Source organism: Lepus europaeus, chromosome 23, assembly GCF_033115175.1.
Source record: "Lepus europaeus isolate LE1 chromosome 23, mLepTim1.pri, whole genome shotgun sequence".
In the NCBI taxonomy this organism is placed as follows: Eukaryota; Metazoa; Chordata; class Mammalia; order Lagomorpha; family Leporidae; genus Lepus; species Lepus europaeus.
This window is the reverse complement of record NC_084849.1, coordinates 5,327,375-5,354,104: the sequence shown is the minus strand read 5'-3', so window position 1 is coordinate 5,354,104 and position 26,730 is coordinate 5,327,375. Positions and strand designations below refer to the sequence as shown.

General features: G+C 59.9%; 1 protein-coding gene across 1 annotated transcript in view; it reads left to right on the top strand.

Moving 5' to 3' along the window:
• Window positions 1–26,730, top strand: part of DNAH10 (dynein axonemal heavy chain 10) — a 118,919-nt gene that overhangs the window by 12,858 nt on the left and 79,331 nt on the right. Inside the window, 16 exon segments of the mRNA XM_062182412.1 lie at window positions 1,492–1,649; window positions 2,059–2,289; window positions 4,351–4,533; window positions 4,535–4,542; window positions 6,815–7,013; window positions 9,952–10,146; window positions 13,873–14,043; window positions 15,503–15,679; window positions 17,226–17,351; window positions 18,319–18,494; window positions 18,871–19,022; window positions 21,732–21,896; window positions 22,228–22,435; window positions 24,005–24,161; window positions 25,100–25,576; window positions 25,680–25,838. Coding sequence (XP_062038396.1) covers window positions 1,492–1,649; window positions 2,059–2,289; window positions 4,351–4,533; window positions 4,535–4,542; window positions 6,815–7,013; window positions 9,952–10,146; window positions 13,873–14,043; window positions 15,503–15,679; window positions 17,226–17,351; window positions 18,319–18,494; window positions 18,871–19,022; window positions 21,732–21,896; window positions 22,228–22,435; window positions 24,005–24,161; window positions 25,100–25,576; window positions 25,680–25,838 — 2,942 coding nt within the window.

Sequence of the window (26,730 nt, the reverse complement as noted above, 5' to 3'; positions counted from 1 at the left end):
CGCTCTCTCTCTCTCCCCCTCTCTCCCTCTCCCCCTCTCTCTCTCCCTCTCTCTCTCTCCCTCTCTCTCCCCCCTCCCCCTCTCCCCCTCTCCCCCTCTCTCTCTCCCCCCCTCCCTCTCCCTCTCTCCCCCTCTCTCCCTCTCTCTCTCCCCCCCCTCCCCCTCTCTCCCTCTCTCTCCCTCCCCCCCTCCCCCTCTCTCCCCCTCTCTCCCTCTATCTCTCTCTCCCCCCCTCCCTCTCCCTCTCTCCCCCTCTCTCCCCCTCTCCCCCCTCTCCCCCTCTCTCCCTCTCTCTCCCTCCCCCCCTCCCCCTCTCTCCCCCTCTCTCCCTCTATCTCTCTCTCCCCCCCTCCCTCTCCCTCTCTCCCCCTCTCCCCCCCTCTCCCCCCTCTCCCCCTCTCTCCCTCTCTCTCCCTCCCCCTCTCTCCCTCTCTCTCCCTCTCCCTCTCTCCCTCTCCCCCCTCCCCCTCTCCCCCCCTCTCCCTCTCTCCCTCTCCCCCTCCCTCTCTCCCTCTCTCCCCTCTCCCCATCACTCTGCCTTTCAAGTACATATTGATTGGACGATTTACTTGTGTATTATTTGAAGGCAGAGGCGGAGAGAGGAGAGACAGAAGGTGCTGTCAGCCGCCATGTTTCTAAGGAGCTCTCAGTCTTTGCACATTTCCCACAGCATTTCGTTTCCGTTTGATGGCTGCGTGCGTCTCGAATCTCCGAGGCCACCAGCTGGGCCTTCTCTTGGGAAATGGTCTCCGCTTCTTCTGAGGTTGTTTCCCCTGATTTTTCTTTTTCTGTTTCATTCTGGAGGTTTTCTCAAATATCTGTTGAATTCTGGCTGCTTGTTCAATTTTTTAAAAATTTTAATAGACTATTTTAAAAAATATTTATTCTACTGAATATTTATAACTGAAAGAAAGAGATAGAAATAGGGAGAGAGAGGTCTTTTTTTAAAAAATTTATTTGACAGGGTTATGGACAGTGAGAGGGAGACAGAGAGAAAGGTCTTTCTTCCATTGGTTTAATCCCCAAATGGCCACTACAGCCAGTGCTGCACCAATCCGAAGCCAAGAGCCGGGTACTTCCTCCTGGTCTCCATGCGGGTGCAGGGCCCAAGCACTTGGGCCATCCTCCACTGTACTCCTGGGCCACAGCAGAGAGCTGGACTGGAAGAGGAGCAACCGGGACTAGAAACCTGCACCCATATGGGATGCCGGTGCCACAGGTGGAGGATTAACCTAGTGAGCCACGGCGCTGGCCCCTGAGAGAGGTCTTCCATCCACTGATTCTCTCCCCAGATGGCCATATGTCTGAGCCTTGGCCAGGTTGAAGGCAGGAGCCAGGAGCTTCCTCCAGGTCTCCCAGGTTGGGCACAGGGCCGCCCTCCGCTGCCCTCCCAGGCCACTAGCAGGGAGCTGGATGGGAAGCCAGCAGCCGGGCTGGAGCAGGCTCCAAGGGGTCTGCGGGGTGGCTGACGGAGCCCTCCCTGGCCACCAGGTGAGATCAAGCTGGAGATGCCCACCATCAGTGTGGAGGGGGAGGTGTCTGAGCTCGCTGCCGACCCCGAAACCCTGGAGGCGCTGGAGCAGTGCGTGATCAACTGGCTGAACCAGATCTCCACAGCCCTGGAGAGCCAGCTGAAGAAGACGCCGCAGGTGACACGCCGGGCCCCCAGTGTCCCCGAGAACTGGCCGCACTCGCCCCCTCCCCGAGAGGCAGCTGGGGGAGGGTGGGCCAGGATCTGCATGCTGCAGCCCCGCCCTCGCTGTCCCCTGACTTCCCTCAGAGGTCCTGAGAGCGCCGTTCTGGGCCGTCTGAGGTTGGTGCTCGGCTCAGGGGCTGAGACGCCAGGCAGCTTGCCCTGGACTCTGCGTCCCTGTCCGCCTCCTCTCTGGGGACTTTGTCCTCTGAAGCCCATGCGGGTCCCCCTTGTGCGCACCACCTTGTCCGTCCTTCAGGAGAGGGGCCGAGGGCCCTGGCCCAGCGCTCCCAGCCGCAGCACCCAGCCCGACGGGTCCCCATGTGGGTGCTGAGAGCCGGTGGCGTGGCCGCGTCACTCCGCAGGGTAACGGGCCCCTGGCGGAGATCGAGTTCTGGCGGGAGAGGAACGCGACGCTGAGCGCGCTGCACGAGCAGACCAAGCTCCCGGTGGTGCGGAAGGTGCTGGAGGTGATCCGGCACGCCGAGTCCATGCTGGTGGCCAACCTGCAGCCGGTGCTCACTGAGCTCTTCAAGCTGCACATGGAGGCCTCGGACAACGTGCGCTTCCTGTCCACCGTGGAGCGCCACTTCAAGGTAGGCCCAGCCATGCCGCCCAGGCACCCGCTGTCACACCGGGCACCTGCCTCGTCCCCCCAGGCTACAGCCCTGATAGGACCCCTGACCCACGGCCTCCCAGGAGTCTCTGCATTCGCGAGTCCTGCAGACCCCAGGTGCCTGGGCTCCTGCGGGGTTTGCACCCCTGCGTCCGGCATCCGCCCCGGAGCGCGTGCTCTCGGGCTCGCCCATGGCGTGCCGGGTTCCCCTGCCCCATCCCCCCTGTTGGAGGCTCAGCCCCTGGCGCGTTGCCTGCGTGCTTCTGTGGGGACATGGGTTTTTTCTTTTATTTATTTGAAAGGCAGAGTTACAGAGAGATTGATTGATTGATTGATTTTCTGTCTGCTGGATCACTCCCCAAATGGCCAGGGTTGGGCCAGGCTAAGCCAGGAGCCAGGAGTTTTCTCCAGATCTCCCACGCGGGTGCAGGGGCCCAAGGACTTGGGCCATCTTCTACTGCTTTCCCAGGCCACAGCAGAGAGCTGGATCGGAAGTGGAGCAGCTGGGGCTGAACCAGCAACCATATGGCGGTAGCTTTATCCACTGTGTCACAGTGCCGGTCCTGGGGGATCCCTCTCCTGTGACATCTCGCCCAGGGGCCTTGAGGGTGCTGGAGCAGTCACGCAGTCAGGACGCAGGGCCGTGCTGGCAGCAGCTCCGCATTGCTGGCCAGAGCAGGGGTGGCCGCAGGCCCGGGAGGTGGGGAGAGGAGTCCGCCTCCTGCTGCAGGGGGATGGGACCAAGTTGTCACTGTGGCTGCCTTTGCTTTTTCGTTTGTTTATTTTATTTGAGGGGAGGGGAGAGAAAAGAGAGAGAGATTTGCTGGTTCACTCCACAAATGCCTGCAAAGGCTGGGGGCTGGGCCTGGGCCGGGCTGAAGCCAGGGGCCAGGAGCTCCTTCCAGGTCTCCCCCGGGGGTGGCAGGGCCCAAGCACCTGAGCCACTGCCTGCTGCCTCCAGGGTGTGCATCAGCAAGGAGCTGGATTTGGGAGCAGAGCCAGGGACTCTGGTCAGACACGGGTGTTCCGAGCAGGGTCTCAGCCACTGGGCCGAGCGCCTTCCTGCATGTCCTGTGTGTAGGCTGTGTGTGCGTGTACGTGCGTGTGCTCCTCAGTACACACAGTCAGCTCTCAGCTCCACCGTTCTGTGTCCGTGGAGGCACCAGCTGCGGATGGCAAGTGTTTGAAAAGCTGTTGTGCGTGCCCTGAGCGTGCGCTGGCTTTGTCTCTGAGCTGTGTTCGTAGTGCTGACGTGGGGCCGGGACACTTCCCCAAGTGTCTGCAGAGAACGGCACTAAAATGTGACCTTATTCTGGTGCAAAGAAAGTTCCTGAAATCCACGCGTAGCTTCTCCATGAAATGCGTTTTCCGTGGGCGTGCTGGGGACCCCTGGCACTGGGTGTCGCCTGGGACGTGCACAGCAGGACACAGTAGATAGGGGCTCGTAGACACCAGGCCGGCGGAGTGTGGGGTCTGGGGCCCTTGAACTGGGCCCTCCATGGACGACTGCACACGTGTTCTCTTTACACAACACACACACACATGCACACGTGTGTGTGTACACACACACACATAAATCCTACATGAGTGGTACGTGGACGTGCCCGTGCTTCCCACCGCTGGTGCAGGCTCGTCTCGAACCTCTTCCTGGGGCCCCTGACCCGGGCCACGGCCACTTGGCTCCCTCCTCCCCTACCCTAGGCAGAACATCACACACCCTCACCTCTCCCCTACCTCACAGAACATCGCGCACCCTCCCCCCTCTGTGTCCCCTGGGAAGAACATCATGCACCCTCGCCCTTCCCCTCCCAGGCGGAACATCACGCACCCTCCCCCCTCCATATCTCCTGGACAGAACATCACGCACCCTCCCCCCTCTGTGTCCCCTGGGAAGAACATCATGCACCCTCGCCCTTCCCCTCCCAGGCAGAACATCACGCACCCTCCCCCCTCCATATCTCCTGGACAGAACATCACGCACCCTCCCCTCTCCCCTCCCCGGCAGAACATCACGCACCCTCCCCTCTCCCCTCCCCGGCAGAACATCACGCACGGGGCCGGCTTCCACGTGGTCCTGGACACCATCCCCTCCATGATGAGCGCCCTGCGCATGGTGTGGATCATCTCGCGGCACTACAACAAGGACGAGAGGATGATCCCGCTCATGGAGCGCATCGCCTGGGAGATCGCCGAGAGGGTCTGCAGGGTGGTGAACCTGCGTACCCCTGTTCAAGTAAGGGCAGGGGCGCGGCTGGTCCCGGGGCGGGGGGATTGCAGGGCCCCGCACCACGCACTCGGCCGCCACGGGCAGCTCAGGGGTTTCACAGGTCCCAGGACTGCACATCTGTCACCACCACCCATCTGAGGGGCACTTCCTGTGTCCCCAGAGGATGCCCCACACCTTTAGCACTTGTCCCCAAGCCCTGCAGCCCCACTGGCCCTGGGGACCGAACATGGTGGGCTCCTCTGGGCCTGGCGCTCAGCACCTGCTTCCAGGGCCCGTCCACTTGTGGTTCTGTGTGTCCCCTGCTCCTTTCCTTGGCTGGGTGGCACTGGGTGGGACTGACCTGGCATGGTCTTCCCTGGTTCTGCTTGGAGACGGTGCGATGGGGAACAGGGGGCCCTTAGTCTGGGACCCCAGCTCCCTCAACGTCTTTTTACTTTACTTTCTTTAAGATTTATTTATTTGAAAGAGTTACAGTGACAGAGGGAGAGACAGAGATTTTCCATCTGCTGGCTGGTTCCCCAGATGGCCACAGTGGCAGGGACTGGGCCAGACCAAAGCCAGGAGCCAGGAGCTACTTCCTGGTCTCCCACGTGGGAGCAGGGGTCCAGTCACCTGGGCCATCTTCTGCTTTCCCAGGCCACAGCAGGGAGCTGGATGGGGAGTGGCGCCCATGTGGGATGCCAGTGTTGCAGGTGGCAGCTTTACCCGCTACGCCACAATGCCAGCCCCTTTTTCACTTTTTTAATAAAGATCAAGGGGGCCGGCGCCATGGCTCACTAGGCTAGTCCTCTGCCTGCGGCACCAGCACACCGGGTTCTAGTCCCAATTGGGGCGCCGGATTCTGTCCCAGTTGCCCCTCTTCCAGGCCAGCTCTCTGCTGTGGCCCGGGAAGGCAGTGGAGGATGGCTCAAGTGCTTGGGCCCTGCGCCCACATGGGAGACCAGGAGAAAGCACCTGGCTCCTGGCTTCGGATCAGCGCGATGAGCTGGCCGCAGCGCGCCAGCCATTGGAGGGTGAACCAATGGAAAAAGGAAGACCTTTCTCTCTGTCTCTCTCTCGCTCACTGTCCACTCTGCCTGTCCAAAAGAAAAAAAAAAAAGATCAAGGGGACAAGTGTTTGTCTCAGGTTAAGACGCCTCTTGGGTGCCGCGTTGCACACTGGAGTGCCCGGGTTTGAATCCCGGCTCTGCTCCAGTTAATGTGCAGCTGGGGGCAGCAGGCGGTGGCTTGAGGACTTGGGTCTCTGACACCCACACAGGGGACCTGGATTGAGTTCCTGACTCCTGGCTTCGGTCTAGCCCAGCCTGGGCTGTCGCGGGCAATTGGGGAGCAAACCAGCAGATGGAAGATCTGTTCTCTCTCTGTCTCTGTCTCTGAGTCCCCCAGTCTATGTCTCTGCCTTTCAAGTGAAGTGGAAATGCGTAAATACAAATTCCATGAATGTAAGCACCAGTGCCGTGGTGTTCCAGGCTGCACAGGTGCCGCAGCCACCACGATGGCCTCTGGCGTAGGATCCACGGCCACCGGCTCCCCTCCTGCAGCAAACAGAGCTCCGCAGGCGACCACGGCTTTGCACGGTGGGCGGCAGCAGCGGCGGGGCCGAGTCCCCAGCCTGGGCTTCCTCCCTGGCGCACCCGGAGCTTCTCCCGACAGGGAGGCTCCTTGGGGTCCCGGCGTTACGTGGGAGAAGCCAGGCGCACAGGGGGGCAGGGCGCGTCCTCACATCCTCTCGTTGGTGGAGGCTGAGGCAGCCTGGGTCCGAGTGGAGAGCGGTGTGTGCTGGAGGCGGGGCAGCCGGGCCCAGGTCACACTGGACACGTGTGGTCGGATGGGGGCCGAGAACAGAGGCTCGCGAAGGCCACGCATGTGGCGCAGAGGAGGAGACAGAGACACTGGTGACCGTGATTGGATCCCTTCCAGACGTGGAGGTGTCCTGTGCCACCACACGGTACCCCACAGACGTGTGCTGTGACACGACGTCACACGGTAGCAAGCGTGTGCATTGTGACATGTCGTACAGCACACAAGCGTTTGTACTGTGCCATGACGTCACATGGTACACAGCGTGTGCACTCGTGACCGTTCATCACACCATACGCAGCGTGTACACCTAGGACATGACAACCTCCCCAAATGTGTGACACCCCCCGGATGTAGAAGAAATTGCGTTTTTTGAGACAAAAGGAAAAGTGTTCTGCCCGAGGCCACTGCTCCCGCTGGGAACCGGGCTGGGCCCCGCCGCCTGCCTTCCCCCTCCATGGTGCTGTTGGCTTCCCAGGGAAAACCGAGCGAGTGCACAGCGCAAGACCCTGGACGCCAAGAACACGCTGAGACTGTGGAAGAAGGCCTACTTCGACACCCGCGCCAAGATCGAGGCTTCGGGCCGGGAGGCGCGCTGGGAGTTTGACCGGAAGCGGCTGTTCGAGCGGACGGATTACATGGCCACCATCTGCCAGGACCTCTACTACATTTTGCAGGTCGGGGGCCGGGCTGCGTGCTTTTGAGTGACAGGAGGGCGGTGGGTGGGGTCAGAGCTTGCCTGGTGGGAAGCAACTTGGCTTCTCTGTGTCAGAACCGGGGATTCGGGGCGGGCGAAGAGGGACACTGGAAGGAACATGTGGAACACACTAGAAAGTACCAGAATGCACCGGGGCAGGAGGATGTCGGAGCGTCAGGCTGTGTGCCGTGCTGGGTATGACGGGTACGTGCCGCGCGCACCCACCTTGGGCTGCCTCTCCCTGCTTCCTTTTCTGTGTCTTGCAAAGTCCCCCGCCTGCCTCTTTTCCTCAGAAATTCCTCCAGGGCCAGACTGAGACCCTCTCTCTTCACTTCCTCCTCGGGCCATAGCATCCTCGCCCACTGCCTGGGACCCCACGCGGATCCCATCCCTAACTGCTTTTGGATGTGTGACCAAGTGGTCAGGGTCTGACTGGATGAATTGGCCACTGCCCCTACCTGGTGGACATCCACCCACCCACCCACCCACCCAAATACCTACCCACTCATCTAACCACTTACCCATCCACCCGTCCACTAACCACGTAATCATCCATCAGCGTACCTTCATCTCCCCATCTACCCCCCTTCCATCTACCCATCCGTTCGTCTACTTATATGTCCATCCATCTGTCCACCTGCTTATTAAATGTGGGTATTTTTTTCAAAGATTTATTTTATTTATTTGAAAGTCAGAGTTACACAGAGAGAGAAGGAGAGGCAGAGAGAGAGAGAGAGAGAGAGGTCTTCCATCCACCGGTTCACTCCCCAGATGGCTGCAATGGCCAGAGCTGTGCCAATCCGAAGCCAGGAGCCAGGAGCTTCTTCCAGGTCTCCCACGTGGGTGCAGGGGCCCAAGGACTTGGGCCATCTTCCACGGCTTTCCCAGGCCATAGCAGAGAGCTGGATTGGAAGAGGAGCAGCTGGGACTAGAACCAGTGCCCATATGGGATGCTGGCGCTTCGGGCCAAGGCTTTAATGCACTGCACCACAGCGCCAGCCCCTAAATCTGGTATTTACAGAGCACTCAGAACGTGCCAGAGGCTCAGGGTTGCCGTTCAAGGAAAGAAGGGGAGCAGAACCAGGATGGCCGTGGGGCTGCCAGGCCCGGTGTGAGAGAACCAGGATGGCCGTGGGGCTGCCAGGCCCGGTGTGAGAGAGCCAGGATGGCCGTGGGGCTGCCAGGCCCGGTGTGAGAGAGCCAGGATGGCCGTGGGGCTGCCAGGCCCGGTGTGAGAGAGCCAGGATGGCCGTGGGGCTGCCAGGCCCGGTGTGAGAGAGCCAGGATGGCCGTGGGGCTGCCAGGCCCGGTGTGAGAGAGCCAGGATGGCCGTGGGGCTGCCAGGCCCGGTGTGAGAGAGCCAGGATGGCCGTGGGGCTGCCAGGCCCGGTGTGAGAGAGCCAGGATGGCCGTGGGGCTGCCAGGCCCGGTGTGAGAGAGCCAGGATGGCCGTGGGGCTGCCAGGCCCGGTGTGAGAGAGCCAGGATGGCCGTGGGGCTGCCAGGCCCGGTGTGAGAGAGAAACGTGACTCCTTGTTCAAAATGTGGGGAAGCGATGCTGTGGAATTCAAACATGGTTGTTTTTTTTTTTCATTTGACGTCTCTCTCCCCGTCAGGCTTTTTTGGTTTGCTGTGGTATCAGGCGAGACAAGAAAGGAAAGTACAGAAATGCAGGCTTTTAAATGAGCGGCACGCATGCTGCTGCCCAGCGGTCAGTGAGGCGATGCGGTTCCCGTTCCACAGCTCACATGTGTGGTCTTTCACCGTAGCCGAGCCGTGGGGACGCCACGTGCAACCAACACAGCTGCTTTCATTTCGCTTCTCGGGCCTGGCACGTCCCACGGCGCCCCCTGCCCCCAGCTTCCGGAGATGGGAGGGTCTCTGGCTTCTGCTGGCTCTGCACTTCCTCCTCCGAGCGCGTGGGGGACTCCCAGGGAGTGACACCTGCTCCTCTCTGAACATTTCTTAGCCTCCTTTTTTTAAAAAAAAAATTTATTCATTTATTTTCGTTTTCTTTGAAAACTACACACACACACACACACACATACACACACACACACACCTCCCATCTGCTGGTTCACTTCCCAAATGCCTGTTGCAGCCGGGGCTAAGCTGGGAGCTGGGAACTCCATCCAGGTCTCCCACGTGGGTGGCAGGGCCCCAAGTACTTGAGCCACCACGGCTGCCTCCCAGGGCCTGGAGCCAGGAGTAGGCTTCAGACCCAAGTAGCCTGATGTGGCACGTGTGTCCTAACCAGTGTCCCGATCGCCAGGCCAAATGCCTGCCCTGTTAAAAATTTCACGATGGCCATAGCAGAATATTAAACGCAGATCAGGGCCCTCTGAACGTGGGGCCCTGTGCACCCGCCCAGGAGTCACACCTAGGACACTGGCCCTGCCCGAGGCACACCTGCTGTGTGGCTCCACCGAGCCTACTGTGCAGCGGGAGAGAAGCAGCAGGTGCAATGGCCGCGGCTACCAGTGAATGCAGCTGAGTGTGATGTGCCTGACCTGGTCCACAAGGGCTGGGCACGAGGGAGCCATGTGTGGCGAGGGGGAGGAGCTTTGGACCGCAAGTGCCCAGGCCTGGAGACAGACGGAGCCTTGGGCTGAGAGAGGACGGGTGGCGGCAAGGTGTCGGGGTCCAGCAGTGAGAGGAGGGTGGGGGCGTGGGTGGGGCCAGACGTGGGGATCTCGCCCTCCATGCAGGGTCTCCAGGGGGCGTGGGTTAGAGTGGGATGTGTGGATCTCACCCTCCGTGCAGGGGCTCTGGGGGGCGTTGTCTGGGTTCGGACGTGGGGATCTCACCCTCTGTGCAGGGGCTCTGGGGGGGCGTGGGTGGGGAGGAGGGTGTCTGTGTGGTGGGGTTTCCATTGGCAGTCAGGATCTTCCCTGCCGCACTGCTCTGTCGCTCACGCAGGTCATGGAGGAATTCTACAACATATTTGGCCCAGAGTTGAAGGCGGTGACTGGGGACCCCAAGCGCATTGACGACGTCCTGTGCCGGGTGGACGGTCTGGTCACCCCCATGGAGCACCTGACCTTTGACCCCTTCAGCATCAAGTCCTCCCAGTACTGGAAATACGTGATGGATGACTTCAAGATTGAAATTCTGGCAAGTGACCCGCCTGTTGAGTTCATCGTGGGAGTGGGTACCGTGTTTCCCTGGTGTGAAATTTGCTGGGCTGTTTAGTGATGTTTAGAGGTTTTGAAAAATTAAATGTTTTAAAAGATTTATTTATTTACTTGAAAGAGTTACAGTGAGACACAGGCAGAGAGAGAGAGAGAGAGAGAGAGAGAGAGAAGGAGAGAGAGACAGAGGTCTTCCATCCATTGGTTCACTCCCCAGATGGCTGTAACAGCTAGAGTTGCGCTGATCCGAAGCCGGGAGCCAGGAGCTTCTTCCAGGTCTCCCATGCGGGTGCAGGGGCCCAAGGCCTTGGGCCATCTTCTACTGCTTTCCCAGGCCATAGCAGAGAGCTGGATAGGAAGTGGAGCAGCTGGGTCTCAAACTGGTGCCCGATGGGATGCTGGCACTGCAGGTGGTGGCTTTACTCACTAAGCCACAGTGCTGGCCCCGAAAAATAAGTTAAATAAAAAATTAATTTTCACATTATTTGAAAGGGAGAGAGACGTAGAGACAGAGATCTTCCATCTGTTTGTTTACTTCCCAAATGCCCACAAAAGCCAGGGCTGGGCCAGGCTGAAGCGGGGAGCCTGGAACCCCATCCAGGTCTCCCACGTGGGTGGCGGGGACCCAAGTACTTGAGCCACTACCTGCTGCCTCCCAGGGTCTGCGTTAGCTGGAAGCCGAATTGGAAGCCAAGGAGCAAAGACTCTGTCATACAGGACACAGGCGTCCCACGCGGGGGCTTGCTGCCATGTCGGATGCTCGCCTGAGGGGTGGTTTTTGTTTTTGTTTCAATTATCTGCTCACTTGTAAAGCACGAAACAGCGCAGAAGTGCATGGTGGAGGCAAATGCCCCCCAGCCATCTCCGCCCCCAGCGCCGTCCCCCAGGTGGGACACGGGCAGCCGCGCAAGGCTGGGTTCCCGCAGTGCCAGTCCATCTGCCTGTGAGCCACAGAAAGGGGCCTTCAGATAACGGTGTTTTGTCGGGGGGGGTGGTGTGGTCGGTGGCAAGGAGAGCAGCAGATGTAAATGGCCTTTGGCTTCGGGGGGCCCTGGGACAGGTGCAGGTGGGGGTGAGGAAGGCGACAGCGAGCGAGCGGGGTTCTGGATCAGGGACACTTCTCAAGGTTCCTGGGAAGTGGAATTAGGCGATAAGGGGACTTCGGCGCGACCGCTTCTGAAGCCGTGCCTGGTTTTCTCATCCTGTGCGCTGTCTGCGCACCCTCCAGAGTCCCTGTTAGAAGCCACAGCAGCAAAGCAAGCAGGAGCTGTTTGGGGGGAGGCCCAGCGGGCGGTCTGGTGTCGGCCACGGGCGAGGTGGTGGAGGGATTGTGGGCTGGGGGTGTGGGGGGAGGGGGGTGAGGAAGGGGGCTTAGTCTAGCGGGCAGCAGGGAGCCGTGGCAGGCTGTCGAGCAGGGAGTGTCCGTCAGGAGGGTTCCCCTGGCCACAGCAGCTCTGGGCTGGGGAGCGACAGAGGCTTGGGAGATGGTGTGAGGCAGTGCCCTAGGGAGCAGGCAAGCAGAGCTGGCAGGGGCAGCGTCTGAGAGCCCGACTCCACGCACACGGCCTGGCCCTGGCGCTATCTCCCCCTCTCCCCCGAGCCTGTGGCACTATCTTCCCCCCGGCCCCCACCGCCCTGTCCCATCTCGGACAGACTCCACACCACACAGCAGGGCCCGTGGCACTATCTCCCCCGCCCGCCCCACCAGCCCATGGCACTATCTTCCCCCCCGCCCCCACCGCCCTGTCCCGTCTCGGACAGACTCCACACCACACAGCAGGGCCCGTGGCACTATCTCCCCTGCCCTCCCCACCAGCCCATGGCACTATCTCCTCCCAACCCTGAGCCCCGTCCAATCTCCAGCAGACTCCACGCACACGACTTGGCCCTTGGGACTATCTCCCCTGGCCCACCGCCCCGTCCATTCTCGGGCAGACTCCACGCCACACAGCACGGCCCGTGGGACTATCCCCCCACCCAGCCCTGTCCAGTCTTGGGCATACTCCATGCCACGCAGCACGGCCCGTGGCACTATCTCCCCCGCCCTCCCAACCCCCAAGCCCCGTCCAGTCTCGGGCAGACTCCACGCCACACAGCACGGCCCGTGGCACTATCTCCCCCACCCTCCCCACCAGCCCATGGCACTATCTCCTCCCCACCGCCGAGCCCCATCCAGTCTCGGGCAGACTCCACGCCACACAGCACAGCCCGTGGCACTATCTCCCCCACCCTCCCCACCCCCAAGCCCCGTCCAGTCTCGGGCAGACTCCACGCCACACAGCACGGCCCGTGGCACTATCTCCCCCACCCTCCCCACCAGCCCATGGCACTATCTCCTCCCCACCGCCGAGCCCCATCCAGTCTCGGGCAGACTCCACGCCACGCAGCACGGCCCGTGGGACTATCTCCCCCGCCCTCCCCCTCCCCAGCCCCATCCAGTCTTGGGCAGACTCCATGCCACACAGCACAGCCCGTGGCACTATCTCCCCCGCCCTCCCCACCGCCGAGCCCCGTCCGGGCTCAGGCAGACTCCACGCCACGCAGCACGGCCCGTGGCACAGTCCTGCCCAGCACTGGGCAGGAAGCTCTGTCGTCAGCGCCTTCAGGTGCACCCCCGTGACTGCCTTCCTGACTCCCACGTGGAGCGGCCTGGGTGGCTCTCCCTGCTGTACACCCATTTCTCAGATTTTATCTCAAGTATTCATTCAGTTATCTGTTTTTAAAGAAGATTTATTTATTTGAAATGCAGAGTTACAGAGAGAGGGAGAGACAGATCTTCCATCTGCTGATTCACGCCCCAAATAGTTCCAAGAGCCGGGGCTGGGCCCAGCCAAAACCAGGAGCCAGGAACTCCATCTGGGTCTCCCGCATGGGTGCAGGGACCCAAGCACTTGGGCCATCCTCCACTGCTTTCCCAGGTGCATTAGTGGGGAGCTGGATTGGAAGTGGAGCAGCCGGGACTTGAACTGGTGTACTGGCATTGCAGATGACAGCTTTACGTGTCCCACCACAATGAGCCAGGGCTGTGCACATTTGAGGCCGGGATCCTGGAGCTCCATCTGGGTCTCCCATGTGGCTGGCAGGGGGTCATCCTCTGCTGCCTTCCCAGGCACATTAGCAGGGAGCTGGATCACAAGCGGAACAGCTGGGTTAGAACTTAATTTCCACTACCGGATGCTGGTGTCACAAGCGCGGGGGAGGGGAAGGGATGGAGGATGCACAGTGGCCTGGCTGTGCTGGGTGGGGAGGGGCTCCTCTGGGTGCCCCTCACCTTCACGCCACCCCCTGCTTCTCCCTTCCTCCGGTGCTGGGTGCTCAGCCTTCTGGAAGGTTCTCTGGGGAGCAGACACTGACCAGTTCCCCCAGTGCCAGCACTAAGGGCTCTCTGCCTTCCGCAGAGTCAGTTCCTCTTGTTCGGCTGAAAGCTCGTGTACCACCTGCCCTGCTGTTGCAGCCTCTCCCACACCTTTAGTCCGGGAGCATTCATACTTTAACAAATTCCTCTCCGATCGTCCTGCACTAAGGCAGCCGATCTGCCACGTTGAATGGAGAATGGAGAGCGGCTTCCGTGAGAGCCCGGTGGGAGGCGTCCTCGGCCGCGGGCTCTCCCTCTCGCTTCCTGCCACTTGGTTTTTGCAGGATGATTCCAGGTGCCCGAGGGCTATTTTCATGCCCCTCCCACCTTTTTTTTTTTTTTTTTTTTTTGCAGGTTATTGAGAAAGAAGCAAAGAACTTCATTGACGAATCCTTTAAGACACTCCGCTCAGCCGAGGCAGCGTTTGACATGCTTCTGAAGTTCAAGCACATCCGCTCGCGGGAGGCAATCAATCGGCAGATGATGATGAAGTTCAACGACATCCTCGCCCAGTATTGCAAAGAGGTAACCACAGAACGGACAGCCGCCGCGGCTGCGGGAAACGTGCCTGGCGGGACGGACGCCAGCGACGGAATCTCCCCGCTGCCCAGCCATCTGCATTTTGGAGTTCCCGTGGCCGGCCTCTCGCACAACACGGTGGCCCAACCACAGGGGGCCTGTTGTTGGGTGCGGGAAGTTCAGTGGGAAACCTGGGCTAGCAGCCACCACGGCACCGGCAGTGCCAGCCACGGCCTCCCGTGTCCAAGGATCGGTTTGTGTTTGTAATTAATCCAGGAGACTTCTCCCGGGGCGTGTGCAGCCCCAGCACAGCGGTGAACAAATCCCAGATTTTGCCTTCCACGAAATCAGTATCTAGGGGGAGACACAGCCACAAAAGATGCTGAGGGTCCCCACAGATGACAAATGAGAACGTGGGGGGAGGCAGGCCACGGAGGCTGGACAGGGGCGGGATGAGACCCTGACGTGGTCTCGGCACGCACCGCCTCCCGTGCACCATGGGCTGGGTGGCAGCTGCACTGGGTTCCCCTCTGGAGCTCCAGGGGAGGGGACTTGTTGGTTTTCCCAGATCCTCGGGGGTCCTGGCCGTCACTCTGGCCTGCTCCCCTGCTCCTGTCCCTGTGAGGAGCCTGGGCTCACACAGAGGGTCCAGGGCAGCTCCCGAATCAGCAAACCTGAATTTCAGCGCAGCCTCCACGCCCCGTTCTCCCAGGACCTGGCACATCCGCCGTTCTGGGCATTAGGATGTGGGCCTCATCCTAAGCCGACCACACTGGAATACCCGAACGAGAGCCCAGAGGCAGGTTGCCACCCGTCAGGTCTGCAGGATTGTAGGGCTTCCGATGATCTGGCCAAACCAGTGCACACGGTGCGCACGCTCCGTGAGGCAGCTGGATCAGTGCGTGCATTAAACCAAAGAAAATTACCCGGGAGCATGAGCAGAGGCAGTAGGAGGTGTGTGAGGAGTAGAGGCACTGTTGTTTATCTTAAAATGTTTGTTTTTACTCCTTGAGATCATTGGGTGTTAGAATTCGTATTTTTAAGATTTATTTATTTGAAAGGCAGAGTTACAAGATAGAGAGAGAGAGAGGTCTTCCATCTGCTGTTTCACTCCCCAAATGGCGACAGTGGCCAGAACTGGGCCAGGCTGAAGCCAGGAGCCAGGAGCTTCTTCCGGATCTCCCACGCGGGTGCAGGGACCCAAGCACTTGGGCCATCCTCTGCTGCTTTTCTCAGGCTATTAACAGGGAGCTGGATTGGAAGTGGAACAGCCGGGACTCGAACCGGCGCCCGTGCGGGATGCTGACGTCGCAGGCGGTGGCTTTACCTGCTGCGCCACAGTGCTGGCCCCAGGATGTTTCTTGACATTCCGGTTTTTGTTTCATTGTAGACTCAGACCTCCAGTGTTCCTTGGCTGACGAGGTGGTGCCTGTGGCTCGTGTGGACACTTGTGGTTGCTTTTCAGATCGACATAGTGAATAAGATCTTCGTGCAGAACCTGGAGAGCCCTCCGCTGTACAAGAACCACCCGCCGGTTGCGGGCGCCATTTACTGGGAGCGCTCCCTGTTCTACCGGATCAAGCACACCATCCTCAGATTTCAGGAAGTGGAGGAGATACTGGACAGTGAGCGGGGACAGGAGGTAGGTCTGCTCGGCACGTCCTGAGCCTACGGGGCTGGGGCACCTGACGCCATCCGAGAGAACAGTGGATTTCAGTGGCGTCACAGGAAGTAGGTCTCCTAGGCACGTCCTGAGCCTACGGGGGCTGGGGGCACCTGACGCCCTCCGAGAGATCTCGGTGGTGTCACCTTCCAGAAGCCATGGGCAGAAGCGGCTCGGTTTCAAACCCATGCCTGCTCCTCAGGGGGTCTTCCTGTGTATACTGATTTAGGATCTCCCCCCATCCCCCCCTTTTTTTTTAAAGATTAATTAATTTATTTGAAAGAGTTAGAGAAGGAGAGGCAGAGAGAGAGAGAAAGAGAGAGAGGCAGAGAGAGGTAGAGACAGAGAGAAGTCTTCCATCTGCTGGTTCACTCCTCAATTGGCTGCAATGGCCAGAGCTGTGCCAATCCGAAGCCAGGAGCCAGGAGCCATCTTCCCTTGTGGGTGCAGAGGCCCAAGGACTTGGGCCATCTTCTACTGCTTTCCCAGGCCATAGCAGAAAGCTGGATCAGAAGTGGAGTAGCCAGGACTCAAACTGGCGCCCATCTGGGATGCCAGCACTGCAGACAGCAGCCTTACCTGCTATGCCACAGCGCCAGCCCCAGGAGCCCCCCCCCCTTAAATTATTTATTTGAAAGGCAGGTGACAGTGAGTGGGGGAGACAGAGATATCTTCCATCAGCTGGTTGCAATGGTTGGGGCTGGGCCAGGCTGAAGCCAGGAGCTGGAACCATCCAGGTCTCCCACGTGGGTGCAGGGGCCCAAGGAGCTGGATTATCTTCCTCTGCCTTCCCAGGCCATTAGCAGGGAGCTGGAGCAGAAGCAGAGTGGCAGGGATTTAACCGGAGCCCACGTGGTGCTTCTGTCGCAGGTAGTGGCTTAACCCACTGTGCTGCAGCACCAGCCCAGGGCCCATCTGCGAAACTACCTTTGTGGTCTTTCTCTGGCGTCGTCCAGGTAGTGGTGACCTGGGCTTTTCCTTGTACTTGGTCTTCAGTCTCCTTGGAGCCTGCCCCTCGCTTGTGATGCTATTCCTCCCCACAGTGCATGGATAGTTGTATGACCAAGAGCAGAGGTTGGAAGACCTTTTCCTTAGTGACCTAAGTAATAAATATTTTGGACATTTAGGGAGGGGGGAAACTGCACCATCTCTGGGCAACTGGTCAACCTCACAGTGTAAGACCCTGGTTTCCCAACAGTCTCTTCATGTGCAAGTGTGGCTGTGGCCGTGAACCCAGACACTGTGGCATGAGATGGGGTCTCCCACGTGGGTCCATGTGCTGCTGCTTTCCCAGGCCATAGCAGGGAGCTGGATGGGAAGTGGAGCAGTCAGGATTTGAACCGGTGCCCACGGGAGATGATGGTGTCACAGGCAGTGGCTTTACCTGCTGCGCGACAGTGCCGGCCCCTCCCCCATGAGCCTTCAGAAGTGCACTTGTATTGATGAGTTAGTGCAGTGCAGGTTGAGAGAGGCGGGGGACGCTACTCCGAAGGCTGAGCTGACCGTTGCCTGAAATGTTCGGTAGGTGAAGCAGAAGTACCTGGAGGTGGGGAAGACGATGAAGGACTACGAGGACCGGAAGTACCTGCAGTGGAGGGAGATGACCGAGCAGACGCTGCCCGCGCTCATGAAGAGGAGCCTGCTCACCAAGGTGCCTCCCCCAGGCCTCCGCCCCAGGGCCCCAGCCATGGGTGGCCCCGGCACCTGCATCACTGCCTCGTGATTTGGGTAGCTGCTGTGCACGGGTGTTTCCAGAATCAAAGGCCGAGGAGGGCAAGGGTTGGGCCGGGAGAGGCGGGGCTGGGGCAGCGCGTGCATCTGGGGCATGAACAGGGGATTGGAGCTCTCTTTTTGCCCCTGGAATTAAAAAAAAAAAAAAAAGGCACAGTGCCTGGATGTAGCTCACATGGGGCCTGCATGTAGCTCCCGGGGGCCTGCATGTAGCTCCCAGGGGCCTGCATGTAGCTCCTAGGGGCCTGCATGTACCTCCCAGGGGCCTGCATGTAGCTCCCAGGGGCCTGCATGTACCTCCCACAGGTCCGCATGTACTTCCCAGGGGCCAGCACGTAGCTCCCACGGGTCTGCATGTAGCTCCCAGGGGCCAGCACGTAGCTCCCACAGTCCTCTCATTCTCCTTAAGTCTCCAATTACCCAGGGTACCAAATGCCAGGTGGCTCCTGTGTAGGGAGCTGTGCTGTGCTGTTCAGGGTGAATGGCAGGAAGGGAGCTCTGTGCCTGTTCCCCACAGACTTGGATTTTTCTGAATATTTCTCATGGGTGGTTGAATCTGTGATGTGGACCCCTGGACGGGGAGGCTGACCGCGCCCCCCGCTGTCAGGAGGAAAGACCTGCGCATGGCAGTTTTGGGTTTTTGGTCCCTGAAATTCTGCCCAAACACAGTGGCTGTTGCCCCCCCACCCCCACCCCGGGTCGTGCCAGGCCCGCCCGCATCTCCTAGCATCTCCCAGCTTTCCGCCGTAGGCGCTGGGATCCTGCGTGTCCAGGCGCATGCCGGCCGGCTCCCCAGCCGCCTTCACCTCTGCAGGGGTCACGTGGCCCCGGTGGCTTCCGTGCCCCCCCGCCCCCCATGTGCTGAACCTGAGTCGTCTGTCCCACAGTCCTCCACCGCCCCGGACGAGGCCTCGGCGGCCTCCGAGAGGGGCACCGTGTTCATCATCAATTTCGCTCCTGCTCTGAAAGAGATCATTCACGAAGCCAAGTACCTGGAGCAGCTGGGGTTCATCGTCCCCGAGCTGGCAAGGAACGTGGCTCTGCAGGAGGACAAATTCCTAAGGTGAGAGGAGGCTCCCGCGTCCCCAGGGACCCAGCCCCACCCGGGACCCAGCCCCGCCCTGGCCCCCGGCTTCCATCTCTGTGGACTCTGTAAGTCCCGCTATTCACAGTAGAAATTCAAACCAGCAAGTGTTGAAGGCGTGGACTCACTCATCCACCTAGAAGCCACGATGAGGAACCTCGTACACTGCCAGTGACACACAGGAAGTTGCGAGCACGGTGGCGGCGTCCCCAGTGCCGTGGCTCTCCTGGTCAGAGCTATGGGTCCCGGGCCCGGGTGCCCGGTGGGTTCGGCTGCTGAGCGTCTGGCGGGCTTCACCAGGAGCTGCTGGGGTGGGGGTGGGTGGTGACGCAGGTGCGCCCCCCTCCCCCTGCAGGTACACGCACGGGATCCAGCAGATGCTGGACCACTACCACGCGCTCATCGGCACGCTGAACGAGGCCGAGACCGTGCTGCTGGACGACCACTCCCAGGAGCTGATCAGGGTGTTCCGGTCCGGGTACAAGCGGCTGAACTGGAACTCGCTGGGTACCGTGACACGCCTCCTCGCCGCCCCTACAGCCTCGGGGGGGGGGGGCACACACGCTTGCAGGCTGTTGTGGAATCGTCGTTTACCTGTGTTTACAGATCCAGCTAACGCGGCTTTTCAAAAAGATTTATGTATTTTGAAAGGGAGAGTTACACTGTGAGAAGGCCAGAGAGAGAGGGAGACAGAGACAGAGATGGAGAGAGAGAGAGAGAGAAAGATAGACAGACAGAGACAGAAATGGAGATGCAGAGAGAGGTCTTGCATCCACTGGTTCATTCCCCAAAGGGCTGCAATGGCCAGGCTGAAGCCAGAGCCCAGAGCTCCCCGAGTCTCCCACGTGGGTGTCAGGGGCCCAAGTACTTAGTCCATCGCCTGCTGTATCAGGCACGCTAGCAGGGAGCTGGACTGGGAACAGCAGCTGGGACTCGAGCCGGCGCCCTGACATGGGAGGCTGGCATTGTCAGTGGTGACTTAACCCTCTGTGCCACAAGGCTGGCACCTATTTTCTTACTTAAAAAGTTTAAAATTTTAGGGGCTGGCACTGTGGCGCAGTGGTTAATGCCCTGGCCTGAAGCGCTGGCATCCCATATAGGCACCGGTTCTAGTCCCAGATACTCCTCTTTCAGTCCAGCTGTTTGTTACAGCCTGGGAAAGCAGTAGAAGATGGCCCAAATCTTTGGGCCCCTGCACCCATGTGGGAGACCCGGAAGAAGCTCTTGGCTCCTGGCTTTGGATTGGCACAGTTCCGGCCATTGCGGCCATCTGGAGAGTGAACCATCAGACGGAAGACCTCTCTCTCTCTGTCTCTCTGTCTGTCTGTCTCTCTCTGCCTCTCCTCTCTCTCTGTAACTCTGACTTTCAAATAAATAAATCTTTAAAAAAAAATCTAAAATTTTGAGGCTGGCACTGTGGCTTAGTGGGCTAAGCCTCTGCCTGTGGCACTGGCATCCCATATGGGTGCTGGTTCTTGTCCTGGCTGCCCCTCTTCCAATCCAGCTCTCTGCTATGGTCTGGGAAGGCAGTAGAAGATGGCCCAAGTCCTTGGGCCCCTGCACCTGTGTGGGAGACCTGGCGGAAGCTCCTGGCTCTGGATCAGCTCAGTTCTGACTATTGTGGCCATTTGGGGAGTGAACCAGTGGATAGAAGACTTATTTATTTATTTATTTTTTGACAGGCAGAGTTAATGAGAGAGAGAGAGAGAGAAAGGTCTTCCTTCTGTTGGTTCACCCCCAGATGGCTGCTATGGCTGGTGTCCTGCAGCCGGCATGCCACCCTGATCCGAAGCCAGGAGCCAGGTGCTTCCTCCTGGTCTCCCGTGCAGGTGCAGGGCCCAAGCACTTGGGCCATCCTCCACTGCCTTCCCGGGCCACAGCAGAGAGCTGGACTGGAAGAGGGGCAACCGGGACAGAACCCGGCGCCCCAACCGGGACTAGAACCCGGGGTGCGGGCGCCGCAGGTGGAGGATTAGCCTAGTAAGCTACAGCACCGGCCGGATGGAAGACTTTTGTCTCTCTCTCTCTCTCCCTGTAATTCTACCTCTCAGATAAGTAAACAAAATCTTTTTTAAAAAGGTTAAAGATTATATTAAGAGAGTGAGTGCTTCCGTCTGCTGGTTCACTCCCCAAATGCCCACAGTAGTCAGGGCCGGGCTAGGCCAGGCCAGGAGCCAGGAGCTCTTATCTGGGCTGCCCATGTAGGTGGCAGGAACCCAACTACTTGAGCCATCCCCTGTTGCCTCCCCCAGTCTGCATTAGCAGGAGCCAGAGGGGAGTCTTGAACCCAGGCACTCTGACGTCGGGCACAGGTGTCTTAACTGGCATCTTTTTTATTTTAGAAAAAGATATTTTTATTTATTTGAAAGAGTTAGAGAAGAGAGATCTTTATCTGCTGGTTGATACCCCAGATGGCCACAATGGCCAGGGCTGGGTCAGGCCGAAGCCAGGAGCCAGGAGCTTTGTCCGAGTCTCCCACATGGGTGGTAGGGGCCCAGACAGTTGGGCCATCCTCTGTTGCTTTTCCCAGGCCGTCAGCAGGGGGCTGGGTGGGAAGTGGAGCAGCCGGGACAGGAACCGGTGCCCGTGTGAGATGCCGGCGCCACAGGCGTCGCCTTTACCCGGCCCCTTGCCTGCCATCGGAACTGCTGCATTTTCTGTCGAATCATTGGCACTGTTGCTACCGAACTCTCAGAGTTCCTCGCACGTCCCCTCTCCCGGGCCCTGGCTGGGGAAGCGGCTGGCGGACATCTCCTCCCGCCCGTGCCGCGTCTTTCTGTCCACTGGGCGGGGCCTCCCGCTGGGCACACGTTTTGGCTTGTGGTGAGGTCCTGTTCCTCCCTGGATTCTCATTTTGGTGTCAGGCTGAGCAGCATCGCCTACACCTACCTCTCACAGACCCTCCCCCCCCCCCCCCGAAAATGCTACAGTTTCACGTTTTCCAGTTTAGTCTGCGGTCAGTTTTGAGATTTTTGGACAAAGTGTGAGACTGGTGGCCATTCCTCGCCCTGGGGGTGTTGTCCCCAGGCTTGCTGTCTCCCTGGCAGGCCGCAGGCGGTATAGACGGATCACCCCACATACTGCCACCATGCCTGTGGCACAGTTGGGAAGGAAGCAGCTTGATGGGGGCTTGACTGGGGCCCGGGGCTCCTGCGGGGCTGTGGGCGGCACCGGGGAGACACAGCGGAAGCCCAGCCCCTGCCTGTGTCCCTGCAGGAATCGCCGACTACATCACCCGGTGCCGCCAGGCCATCGGGAAGTTCGAGTCCCTCGTGCACCAGATCCACAAGAACGCGGACGACATCTCCTCCAGGCTCACACTCATTGAGTCCATCAATCTTTTCAAGTACCCAGTGCCCAAGGGCGAGGAAGACATCCCAGGTGGGTGTGGCTTCCCGGGCCTGAGCGGGGAGAAGGCAGGTGTCCTCCTGGCCGCCCCGGCGCCGCTGTCCTGTCCCACGCCCGGGGGTCAGAAAGAGTTCTTCTGTGTTGTGGTCGTGTTGTGGGTACCCAGGCAGTCACACACGTGTCCTGAGGCAGCGAGGCATCGTCAAGAGGCAAAGCTGCCCAAGACCCGAGGCCACGTCCGTGCGTGGAATACTCGGGCGAGCGTCCCTGTGCACACGCCGGGCCCTGACCACTGGGGTGGGCTCGTCTTCTGCTTTCGGGGTCAAGGTCGGGGGCTGATGTCTGGACGCGACCTTCTCCGCAGGTGTGAAGGAGTTCTTCGAGCACATCGAGCGGGAGCGGGCCAAGGACGTGGAGCACATGGTGAGGTGGTACCTGGCCATCGGGCCGCTGCTGACCAAGGTCGAGGGGCTGGTGGTCCACACCAACACAGGCAAGGCCCCCAAGCTGGCCGCCTACTACGAGTACTGGGAGAACAAGATCTACGAGGTGCTCACAAAGCTTGTGCTCAGGTGGGACCCTCTGCCCGCCGTGCCCTGGCCGCCGGCCTTGGGCGCACGCTCTCGGGAGGCCCCGGGGTCCCCGGACACGGCCAACAGGGAGCTCAGCTCTGCCTCCACCTCGGCCGTCTGGAAGCCACGTGTGTCTGCGCTCGCCTGGTGGCGGGGAGTTGCTGTCACTCAGTATTTGCCGGAGCCCCAGAGGGCACCACGCTCACACCGTCTGAGCGTGGCGTGGAAGGACCACGGCCCTGCCCCCTTCCTGCTGGTCTGGAGCGACCCCTGGCTCGCAAGCTCGTCACGTGTGTGTCGTGTGCCAACTGCACATCCAGCAGCCCGTGTGCCCCCCTCCCGGCCTGGAAGACCAGCGGCTGGGCCGAGCGGCCAGACTTGGTCACGGGGGCAGCCCCTGAGCTGTGCTGGGACACAGGCTGGCAGCTTAGGGGTGACCTGAGAAATCAGCCTTTGAAATCCATCACCACTGCGTTTTTTTTTTTTTTTTTTTTTTAATTTGAAAGGCAGAGTTATAGAGAGGCAGAGAGAGAGAGAGACAGAGAGAGGTCTTCCATCTGCTGGCTCACTCCCCAGATAGCTGCAATGGCTGGAGCTGGGCTGATCCGAAGCCAGGAGCCAGGAGCTTCTTCCAGGTCTCCCATGTGGGTGCAGGGGCCCAAGCACTTGGGCCATCTTCTACTGCTTTCCCAGGCCGTATCAGGGAGCTGGATCAGAAAAGGAGCAGCCAGGACTCGCACCGGCACCCATATGGGATGCCGGTACTGCAGGTGGCGGCTTTACCTGCTACGCCACAGTGCCGGCCCCCACCACTGCTCCTATGCTCAAAGCATCCAGGGTGGCCTTCATGTCACCACACAGGGACTTCTTCATGAAGAACCCCAGGGGACTTCTCCCGTGACTTCAGCCTCCTGAGAAAGTGTTTTTCTTTGGTTCCCTCTGATTTTTGAGTGACGGGAATTGGGAGTGTTTGCAGTGGGGGTGTGGGGGTGGGATCGCAGGTTTCAGGGAAGTCCCTTTGGCTGCGCTGTGGGTCATGGGGTCAGGGCAGGGGAAGGGGGCAGCAGGTCTGGGGGTCACGGGGTCAGGGCAGGGGAAGGGGGGCAGCAGGTCTGGGGGTCACAGGGTCAGGACAGGGAAGGGGGCAGCTGGTCTGGGGGTCACAGGGTCAGGGCAGGGAAGGGGGGCAGCAGGTCTGGGGGTCACAGGGTCAGGACAGGGAAGGGGGCAGCAGGTCTGGGGGTCACGGGGTTGGGGCTCCAGCCGGGGAGGACAGAGCGGCTGGCAGGATGAGCATTCGCCCTCCTGAGCCAGAGTTGAACAGCTTTCGGGTCATCATTTTCACTCATTCCCCAGCTGATAGGTGTGGAAATGAACTGTTTGACTAAGTGTGGGACACACAGCGTGTGGGGAGCAAACCTCACCCCGGAGCACACGGCACCGTGCGTCGGGTGCTGCCCCTGGCCGGCAGCCTTCCACCTGTGGCCACACCACTGCCCCACGTTCGGGTCCGCCACAGGGTCCCCCGGCTCCCGCGAATCCCGGGTCGTTCTTGTCTGCCTCCCCCAGGAATCTGCAGTCCTTCAATTCTCTGATCCTTGGGAATGTCCCCCTGTTCCAAACGGAGACCATCCTGACCGCCCCCGAGATCATCCTGCACCCCAACGCCAACGAGATCGACAAGATGTGTGTGCACTGCGTGCGGAGCTGTGTGGAGATGACCAAGGTGGGGGCGCTGCTCCTTGGGGCGGGGGCCCAGGGCCGCCGGGTCCTGTTTCTGCCCGCTGCCCCCCTGCACGGGTCTGAAACCACGAGCGGCCCACAGCTTGACCCGGCCCCTTTCCGTCGGCCTCTGCTTGATCGTGACCAGTCCCGTAGCTTCTGAAGAAAACATCTTTTTATTTTGCTTATCTAAAAGGTAGAGTGACGGAGGGAGATGAGGGGGAGAGAGAGAAATGTACGCTGAATCGCTGGCTCACTCCCCAAATAGCCAGGAGTCTCCCACGTGGGTGCAGGGGCCAAGCACTCTGGCCATCCTCCCCACTATTCCAGGTGCATTAGCAGGGGGCTGGATCGGAAGCGGAGCAGCCGGGACTGGAACTGGACCCCCGATACAGGGTGCTGGTGTCGCAGGTGGCGGCTTACCCTGCTGCGCCACCGCGCCGGCCCCCCCCTGTGGCTTTTTATCACGGGGACGACCCCAACTCTGAGCTCTCTGTCACTCACGTTTTCCTACCCCTCTGCCAACTTGCTGTCTCCCCTGGGATGTTGGGCTCGGCAGGTCCAACTCTTCACTTCCTGCCTTGCGGCCCGGTCCTGCCCGTCAGGGCGCCGGGGCTCTCGGCTCTCAGCGTGGCAGGCCGGCTCCAGCGCGTGCACTTGGCGGTTGCAGGATTTCAAGAGGGTGACAGCTGCAGGCCTTCTTGGGTCAGGGGCTCAGCACTTGCTTCCTGCCACGTTGGTCAGGTCCAGTCCCTAGGCCAGCTTGGGCCGGGGAATAAGAGTCCGTCTGTTGATGGGGGGAACCAAAGACGGGGGTCAGCTTTGCAGTCCGGCACGATGTCTTAGCAATTCAGCGATCTTCCAGCACTCGGGGGACTTAACGATTGAGTGACAGAGGGGTGAATGCAGGCTCCCCCTTGCCCCCTGACTTTGCTTTTCTAGCATTTTGTGCGCTGGATGAATGGCAGCTGCATTGAGTGCCTCCCGCAGAAGGGGGAGGAGGAGGAAGTGGTCATCATAAGCTTCTACAGCGACGTCTCCCAGAACCCGCAGATAATCGAGCAGGCGGTCATGATCCCCCAGAGCGTGCACAGGCTCCTGATGAACCTCATGAAGTACCTGCAGAAGTGGAAGCGGTACCGGCCACTCTGGAAGCTGGACAAGGCCATCGTGATGGAGAAGTTTGCGGCCAAGAAGCCGGCCTGCGTGCTGTACGACGAGAAGCTGCAGTTCTACTCCAAGATCGCCTCCGAGGTCATGCGCCACCCGCTGACCAAGGACGAGCACTGCGTCAGGCTGCAGCTGGGGCCCCTGGCCAGCACCGTGCAGGAGAACGCCAAGTCCTGGGTCATCTCCCTCGGCCGGCTCCTCAACGACTCGGCCCGAGAGGAGCTGCACAGCCTGCACGAGGAGATGGAGGTACCCGGGCACCGGGCGCGGCAGCATCGGGGCGTCTGGCCGAGGAGGCGGCCTGGCTGAGTCTTCTGTGTCCGTTTTGTGTCCTTTGAACTTCGCCTTCCAGCACTTGGCCAAAAACCTGAAGAAGAGCCCCAGCACTCTGGAAGACCTCAAGTTTGTGCTCGCCACAATTGCCGAAATCAGAAGCAAGTCCTTGGTCATGGAGCTGAGATACAGGGACGTGCAGGAGCGGTACCGGACCATGGCCATGTACAACATCCTGGTGAGTCGGCGCCGGGGCGTGGGCGGCCAAGGCCCCCGCTGGGGGCGCTGCTCAGGCCTGTGGCCACCTGTTTACCTCCAAGTAACAGAACATGCGTGTGTGGCGGCCCGCAGTCCAGTGACGAGAGCTCAGGTTGCTTCCCAGTGTTGCGTGTTTGAGTGGTGTTTTTGTAGAGCAGTCGGTACCTGCACAAATTCAACCCCCCCTTTCTTTCCCTCCTCCTCCACCTCCTCCTCCAGTCTTGTCTTCCCCTCTTCCTCCTCCTCCTTCTCCATCCTCTTGTTCTCTCTCTTTTTTTTTTTTAATGAAAGACTTATTTACTTATTTGGAAGGCAGAGTTGTAGACAGAGGAGACGCGAGATGACAAAGGAAACTGGCAGGAGATGATCCAGCCGGCCCGTCCTTGTTTTTATTGACCTGGATTTCTAGGAGCTCAGAGTCCACGGCTGGGTTTGGGGTGTGGGTGGGGTTTGTATTCTGCGCGTTTGTCTGACGGGTGGGTCTTCAGCTTTCAAGCCAGGCCGCTGCTCCCTCACCACGAGGCCTCTAGGGGTGCAACTTGAGTGCTGACACATAAATTCTGTGCAACGCTAGACTGATAGTCTTTGTGTATTTCTCCTTGGCCAATGAGAGAGAGAGAGAGAGAGAGAGGGAGAGGGAGAGAGGGAGAGAGGGAGAGAGGGAGGGAGGGAGGGAGGGAGGGAGGGAGGGAGGGAGGGAGGAGAGAGGAGAGAGAGATCGTCCATCTGCTAGTTTACTTCCCCAATGGCTACAACAGCCAGGTCTGGGCCAGGCTGAAACCAGGAGCCAGGAACTCCATCCTGGTTGCCCACGTGGGCGGCAGGGACCCAAGCACTTGGGCATCTTCCATGGCCATCCCAGTGTGTATTAG